The sequence below is a fragment of the Kryptolebias marmoratus genome, linkage group LG21 (genome assembly GCF_001649575.2).
Source record: "Kryptolebias marmoratus isolate JLee-2015 linkage group LG21, ASM164957v2, whole genome shotgun sequence".
Lineage (NCBI taxonomy): Eukaryota > Metazoa > Chordata > Actinopteri > Cyprinodontiformes > Rivulidae > Kryptolebias > Kryptolebias marmoratus.
The window spans coordinates 16,843,921-16,852,306 of NC_051450.1; the positions used below are offsets into that span (position 1 = coordinate 16,843,921).

Here is an 8,386-nt window from a genome sequence, read left to right on the forward strand (position 1 = left end):
TTGCGGTTTAAATTTTTATATCAGAAGACTTCTTGTCTTCTGATATAAAAATTTAAACCGCAATTTCTGAAGGTACATGTGTGGAGGAAAATGGGCACCAAGCAACTCATTAACACAATCCCTGCAGGCAAACATGGTGGATGGTAGGATCATTTCATAAAGGCTTGTTTCTGCGAAAGGAACCGGTGAGACAAGTGAGGACAGACGATGGATGGAAGCAGAAAAAAAATCCAGAGTGGAAACCTTTTCCAGGGTGCTGAGGGTCTCGGTCTGGGGCTAAAGCCTGCATTTCAGCAAGTCAACAACATCAAACACAGCGCCAACAAAACACAGGAGTTGCTTTAGACAAGGTCAGTCAACGTTCTTGAGACACTCAGCAAGAGTCTGGACCTGAGGCCAAAGCATCCGTGGAAGAACAGAAAATGTGTGTGTGCTGATCCACATCCAACCCTGATGGAGCTGGAAGATTTTTTGCTGAGGGGGATGGAAGAAACATCTTACAACAAGAGTGTAGAGTCATTCTTAAAAAGACCTTAAAAGACCTGCATTTTATTCAGCTTAGTGTGAATTTGGGTTGGGTTGATAATGATCATTAAGAAGAAAAATCAGCCTCTTTAATTTGCAGACTGACCAATTTGTCCGTTTACTGGGCTAAACCTATATTTAATTCTGAATATTTATTGTCTCTTCCAACAGAAAACAAAAATCCTCGCAGGGAGTACAGCAACTTCGAGAAGCCGTGGCAAATTACCCCAAAGAAACCGAAGAAATCAAAGAGTGACCTGGCTGTCTCAAGTATCTCTCCACCTTCACCGGAGTCTAAATCCCGTGAGTTTAATTTCTGCGCCATCTCAACTTTTCTCCTTACTAATTGTTTTTCATTTATCTTGATCACAGATACACACTCTATCCACTTCAGAATACGAAGTTGCACAGTTTTGAAACCTGTTGCATCACTTGTTTCCCAATTACATGCTCCATTGACTTCAAACTTCATTTAATTTGATGTAATTATATCTAATTAAAGTTAGTCACAGCACCCTCCTTGCAGCTTCCCAGAGCCTTTGAGATGAGTTCATTAGAAAGTGACACTTTATACATTTCTTCCTGCAACACACTGAAGTAAATTATTCACAAGCTCCTGGCATACATGCAGAATTGATGCAGAAACTTTGTTGGATTGAAATAAATGACCATAACTTTGGAGTTGGAATGAAGCAGATCGGGGACGGCGAGTTTGGGTCAAACGGGGAGGAAACGGAGCTACAGACTTCTTTAATAATTTAAGGTGCTCTGTCACTGCCAGACCAAGTCTATTTTAGGCTGCGGCTACAATTGCGGGGAAACGAGTGGAGATGAGCACGTGAAGTTAGCAAAAGGACAACAAGCGAGGAGGTGAAATCAGACCAAAAAAAAGTATTCCTGCGAGAGATTAGGATTTTAAGCAAAACCACTCTTCTAATTTATCAGTAATTATTTGATTATTCTTCTATAACATGTCTTAAAAACAAACAATGTGGGGTACAGAAAGCCCACAGTTTGGAGGTTGAGGGATGCAGGAATGCTGCACTCACCCATGATCATAGTATTCACTTCATTATCCTTTCAAAATAAACTCCAGCCACTGGCAGAAAGGCGTTTGGAGTCATTCCTTTTTTTTATTTATTTGAGAAGTGTGTGAGCATAGAAAAACACCAAATGGAAAGAACTGTTAAACAGTTGTGACAGTCAAATTTTTTTTTTAATTTTTCAATTTTCCTCATTTTAGAATATTCTAAACTCATTGCCCATCCGTAATTCCTGCTGTCCCTTCAGAATGTTAGAAGCCTTGAAAGCTTTAAGTAAGATTACATTAAAAATGCATGCAGAGGTGTTTTGGCCTGCAGAGCTCATGAAAATTTCTAAATCAGAGGAACTGCCACTCAATATGATCATGGTGTGTAGCTAAGCAACATGCTGAAGAGACAGCAATGCACTGGATCCTTTTTATAAAATCAATGGATCTTTTTGTTCAGAAGGTTGAAGAGTTTTGGCCTCATTTCCTCCTGACTGATGCTTTAAATGGACAGATCTTGTCAGAACTAAACACTTAACCTTTGTAATCTAAGCGATTAAGATACAGCACAACCTTTTGCTGCTGCAGGATACCACGTCGAGGAGAAAACAGCAGAGCCCTCTTTTTTTGTCAGAGTTAATGAAAGAACATGTTTTATCTTTAGTCTGGTTTTGGCAGAAACATTTGCTGTGTGTTTACGGTTGTTTTAGTGCCAAGCAGCTTAGTTAGTGAGGGTAAACAAGGGCAAAGGAAGCAGACTGTGGCAGCACTGCTGTTAAACGCTCACCTAATTTGTGTTAAAAGTAATGCTTACTTTCCACACCTGTCAGCAGATGTTCCTGTTTATCTTACGTTTACACCCGCAGGAAAATCAGTCTAACACCCTTTAGGTTTGTTTCAGTTTTCAGTGTCTGTTTAGACAGAGGAGAATAAGAACGTTGGAGACAAATGAATCACAACTAATCCTTTTTACCTGAAAGCACCGCTGCTCTTATTAATAGTGTTTAAATGCAACAGTGTGTAAATGAAGCATCCTTTCAGGGCTCTGAGTGGCACAAGAAGACAGTGGCAGCTTCATTTCAGGGTATGTGGGTCATTTTCTGCTCTTGTTTTGAGTTGTTTTGGGAATCAAAGAGAGTGACAGACACTGTCCCCCTGGCCTCACACCAGTGAGCTCTGTGCCTCTGGAAGCAACGTGATGACTTTTGTGCCAGAGCCCTACTTCACTACAAACAAACTGTGGCGTTTACAGCTTGGATGCTTTTTTTTTTTTTTTTTCCCCTCTCTCCGAACAGTCACAAAGTTCATGAGTGCTGCTGCTTTCAGAGGTTCTGACACAGGTTGTGTTTGTGATGTCCAGTGCCGCGGTCCGTCGAGTGCCCGTCCTGGGACTGGAGGGAGAGTCGCGACTTCGACGAGCTCAGCCACATCTTGCAGGAGAGCAAGAAGCTTGGCAAAGCCCTGGAGAGCCTGTCACGCAGTGAGTGGCTGCACCGCAGCAGAATCCATGCTTCTGTCACACCAAGCAGTTTACTCCATCTTCACTAATTCAGCTGGAAAGTTTCTGAATCATTCAGGGATTTTAAAAAAAGCATCATTTGATTTTTATGTAGACTATATAAAAAAACATGGACTTGGCCTTCAGTCATGAAAAATAGGCTATTTTCAAGTTGTTGTTTTTTCCAGATCTATTAAAAAGAAAAATGTATAAAAATATCTGAGCAAATGACACCTTATATTTGGCAGTAAGCTGCAGCAGCTGATTTTTTTTAACTGAGCTTATTTTTTTGTGTAAGAAAAAAAAAAAAGTTTCTAAAGGGTATTTTTGCGCACTGGTTTGTATGCTTTGCAGCATGAGAAATTTCTGTCAATACTTGTGAGGATCTGGGTTTGGTTCCGCCTTCTGGGCAGTGCCACTAATCATTCATCCACAGGTGTTCCAGTTCCCACTGATGAGACCAGCTGGTACTTAAGCAGCAGGCTGGGATCAGATCTTCGCTGGAGCGTCGAACCTNCTGGGTTAGATTCTCCGCCTCAGCGTCTAACCTTGACTTCTGCTCCTAGTATTAACTACGTTCTCTGTTTTTGCCCACGTCTTAGGTTTTTGCCACGTTACGACTACGGGAACTAAGGACTACTTACCTGGGATCACTTTGATACTTACCTAACTGGAACTGGCTCGTCACTCCTGGACTCTGGGAACCGCTCCTCCTCTCTTCGGCGCTGTATTCACCTACTGGACCTGTAAGCAAACAAAGAAACATTACTATCACCACCTAGCTGTTATCCTGGATCAAAACTCGTACCCGAGACTCACCCAGCTCTCCTTCTCTTGCAGACTCCTCCGGATACCGCCCACTGTACATAGCTTTCACGTTGTAAATAAATTCACTTACCGTTACCTTCGTCTCCGTGTTATGGTCTTGGTTTCGCTCTCTACGGACAAAATCCTCTGAGTTATGACAGAATGCTCCAGCCATAATAGTCCAAGAGCGTTACCAACTCCAGACACGTGAGGATTCTTCACAGTCACAACCTTGGGATAGCTCCTCGCTAGTATTTTTTTTTTTTGCGCTTCGCCAAATCTACGGACAGGTTTATGTGGGTTAAGAGGGCCACCGTAGTCATGGCGGAATCCTCTTCTCGACCGGAAAATTCCGAGGTCGCTTCGATATTAGCCCGACACGAATCCCTGATTAATGCTCTCTGCGAGAGACAACAGTCGGAAACAGGTCGTCTGGATCAATTAACCTTTCTAACTCAAGAAATTCACCAAAAGTTAGTTCCCACCGCTACAGATTCTTCTTCCGCATCCGCTTCTTCGGTCACGTCACTTCCGGTATCAAATTCCGGATATTTTCGTGAGGTTCCCTCGCCGACCCCCGAACCTTTTTCAGGGGAGATCAGCAAATGTGCAGGGTTCCTTCTTCAGTGTTATTTAGTATTCGCTCGCTCGCCGCAGTCTTTTGCCGATGGGCCGGCAAAAATCGCATATGTAATTGGGCTTCTTCGCGATAAAGCACTAAAGTGGGCAGAAGCTAAGTACAGTTTTCGGGCTATCCAAGTAACACCTTTTGACCAGTTTATTGCGGATTTTGAACTGACTTTTGGACTCAGGAATACAGATACTGAAATTACGTAGAAGTTATGGAGCTTAAAGCAGGGTTCTCGCTCCGTGGCCCAATTCGCCATTGATTTCCGGACACTGGCAGCTACTTCTGGATGGAACGAGTCCGCTTTGAAGGGAGTTTTTATTCATTCTCTTCAAGAGTCTCTCAAGGATCAGCTAGCGGGATGGGAGGAGCCACGAGCTCTGGATGAGCTGATCACTCTGGCCATACGCCTGGATAACCGCCTGCGTGAGAGACAACGGGAAAGAAGGGAGCAGACGACCGACCTCGGTCATCACGCTACTTTCACGGAGAACGAACCAACGATCCCGAACATGGTCTCGGAACCGATGCAGGTGGGGAGAGCAAGATTAACGGCAGAAGAGAGACTTAGGCGCGTAGAAGCTAGGGAGTGCTTTTATTGCGGGGAGAAAGACCATTTCCGAGCCAGATTCCCTCAAAGGGAAGACTCGCTAGTTCACCGAGGGGTACTAGTGAGTAGTCTCACGCAACCTCTCGGATCACGATTGTTTGTCCATTCAACCCTGATAAACCGTCAAATAAAGATTCCAGTCCACGCACTAGTCGATTCAGGCGCAGAGCAAAGTCTGATTTCTAGGGATTTAGTTGAAGAGTTACAATTAACTCTTACCCCATTATCTTCTCCTCTTCCGGTGATGGATATTTCTGGGCAAGTTATCACGAAGATAACGCATAAGGTGGATAAGCTACAGTTTTTGGTATCAGGGAATCACAGAGAGGAGGGTGAGTTTTTGTTTTTTTCTGAGCCGAGCTCTCAGATGATTTTAGGGTTTCCTTGGCTGCAGGTCCACAATCCTGTAATTAACTGGGCAGAAAAGAGGATTGAGTCATGGAGCCCCTTCTGCCTACAAAATTGTTTACATTCTGCGTTGCCTTCATCCCATATCAAGACTGAACCCGAACAAGCCATAGACTTAACCAAGATCCCGGTTGAATATCACCACCTGGCTCCCGTATTTAGTAAATCTAAGGCATTATCCTTGCCACCACATCGACCTTATGACTGCGCCATAGAACTCATTCCAGGGGAGACATTACCATCAAGCCGGTTGTTTAACCTTTCAGGACCTGAAAGGGAGGCTATGAAAACATACATTGAGGACTCACTGGCTTCTGGCATCATCCGCCCATCCAAGTCGCCGTTGGGGGCAGGGTTTTTCTTTGTCCAAAAGAAAGATAAGAGCCTCCGCCCTTGCATCGATTATCGAGGACTAAATCAGATCACCGTAAAGAATAAGTATCCTCTCCCATTAATCGATTCAGTACACCAACAACTTCATTCTGCCACCATATTCACCAAACTGGATCTTCGTAACGCTTACCATCTGGTAAGAATACGGGAGGGGGACAAGTGGAAAACGGCCTTCAAGACTCCTCTCGGACACTTCGAGTATCTAGTCATGCCATTTGGACTCACCAACGCCCCAGCAGTGTTCCAGTCACTAATTAATGATATTTTGAGAGATTTTCTGAACATATCTGTCTTTGTCTACCTCGATAATATTCTCATCTTTTCACAGGACCAAGCACAGCATCAGAACCACGTAAAAGCAGTTCTACAACGTCTTCTAGAGAATCAACTATTCATCAAAGCAGAAAAATGTGAGTTCAGCGTAACCACCGTCAACTTCTTGGGTTTTATTTTCGGACAGGGGTTCTATCAGACAGACCCTGAGAAGATCCGAGCCGTCGCAGACTGGCCCACTCCCACCGATCGTCATCAGCTCCAGAGGTTCCTGGGATTCGCCAATTTCTACCGCAGATTCATTAAAGACTACAGTAAGATTGCAACCCCTCTCACACAACTCACTTCTACCAAACAGTCCTTCAACTGGTCACCTGAAGCGCAATCGGCCTTCAGTGAATTAAAGGCCCGTTTTGTCTCGGCTCCGATACTTCGCCACCCTGATCCTAAGCTGCAGTTCATTGTTGAGGTGGACACATCAGATACAGGGGTAGGGGCCATCCTATCTCAGAAGTCTACTGAAGACAATAGAGTACATCCGTGTGCATATTTCTCGCGGCGTCTTACGTCGGCCGAGAGCAACTACGACGTCGGTAACAGGGAGTTACTGGCCATAAAACTTGCTCTAGAAGAATGGAGACATTGGCTGGAGGGAAGCGAGGTTCCATTTATCATATGGACTGACCACAAGAACCTAGCATATCTTCAAACCGCCAAAAGGTTAAATCCCCGACAGGCTAGGTGGTCTCTGTTTTTTGGACGGTTTAACTTTTCAATTACTTTCAGACCAGGAACCAAGAACGTTAAGCCGGATGCACTGTCTAGACTTTGGTCCCGGGAGAGCTCCTCAGAATTAGAGGAGACTATATTGTCCCTGATCGTTGGAGCCCTCACATGGGACATCGAGAGGGAGATTGAGGAGGCCTAACGGGTTGAACCTGACCCTGGAGGAGGTCCTCCTGGCAAGATCTACGTTCCCACAGCAGTGAGGCCTAGGGTACTGGATTGGCTTCACTCTCAGCAGTTCTCTTGTCACCCAGGGGTAAACCGAATGATTAAGTTGGCCACCCGGTACTTCTGGTGGTCTAGTCTGGCAGCAGATATCAAAGAGTTTGTCTCGGCCTGTTCCACTTGCGCCTGTTTTAAGGGCAGTAATCAACCTCCGGCCGGTTTGTTACAGCCATTACCCATACCTAGTCGTCCATGGTCTCACATCGCGATAGATTTCGTCACGGGATTGCCACCGTCACAAGGACACACTGTCATATTCACCATTGTTGACCGTTTTTCTAAATCGGCACATTTTGTTCCACTTCCCAAGCTCCCCACTGCTTTTGAGACAGCGGAAATAATCACTCACCAAGTGTTCCACCTCCATGGGATTCCGGTGGACATTGTCTCGGACAGAGGACCTCAGTTCACGTCCCAGGTATGGCGTAATTTCTGCAAGGGATTGGGGGCTGGGGTGAGTCTCACGTCAGGGTACCATCCGCAATCTAATGGCCAGTCCGAGAGATGCAACCAGGAATTGGAGGTGGCGCTCAGATGCCTGGCGAGTGACAACCCTTCAACTTGGAACAAGAAGCTCATTTGGATCGAGTACGCCCACAACACGCATGTCTCTTCAGCCACAGGATTATCTCCGTTCGAGGCGGCTTTAGGTTATAACCCACCACTTTTTCCCAGCTTCGAACCTGAGATCACTGTTCCCTCTGTGCAGGCACACCGACACAGATGTCGGAGCATTTGGAGGCAGACCAGGAGGACATTACAGAGAACCGTTGATCAGAACAAGAGACATGCTGACCGTCACCGTTCTGCGGCACCTAAGTACAAGGTGGGCAACAAGGTTTGGCTGTCCACCAGGGACATTCCCCTGAAGGGTACCTCGAGGAAACTGGCTCCTCGCTTCATAGGACCTTTCCCTATTGAGAGAGTGCTAAACCCCACCTCAGTCAGTTTAACCCTCCCGGCAGCTATGCAGATTCACCCATCATTTCATGTCTCTCAGATCAAGCCATTCCTGGACAGCCCGTTGAACCCACCTACCGTCCTCCCCCCTCCCGCCCGGTTGATCGACAATCACCCCGCATTTACGGTCAACCGCATCATTGATGTCCGGCAGAGAGGCAGAGGGTCGCAGTTTTTGGTAGATTGGGAGGGCTATGGACCTGAGGAGCGCACATGGGTCCCCAGATCTTTTATTCTGGATGC

The 8,386-nt window shown here is 45.6% G+C and overlaps 1 protein-coding gene across 1 annotated transcript in view; it reads left to right on the forward strand.

Annotated features, from left to right (window-relative positions):
- Positions 1 to 8,386, forward strand: part of lg21h8orf34 (linkage group 21 C8orf34 homolog) — a 73,694-nt gene that overhangs the window by 16,426 nt on the left and 48,882 nt on the right. The window contains exons 3-4 of the mRNA XM_017406695.3: positions 697 to 828; positions 2,916 to 3,035. Coding sequence (XP_017262184.1) covers positions 697 to 828; positions 2,916 to 3,035 — 252 coding nt within the window. The remainder of the gene's footprint in view (positions 1 to 696; positions 829 to 2,915; positions 3,036 to 8,386) is intronic.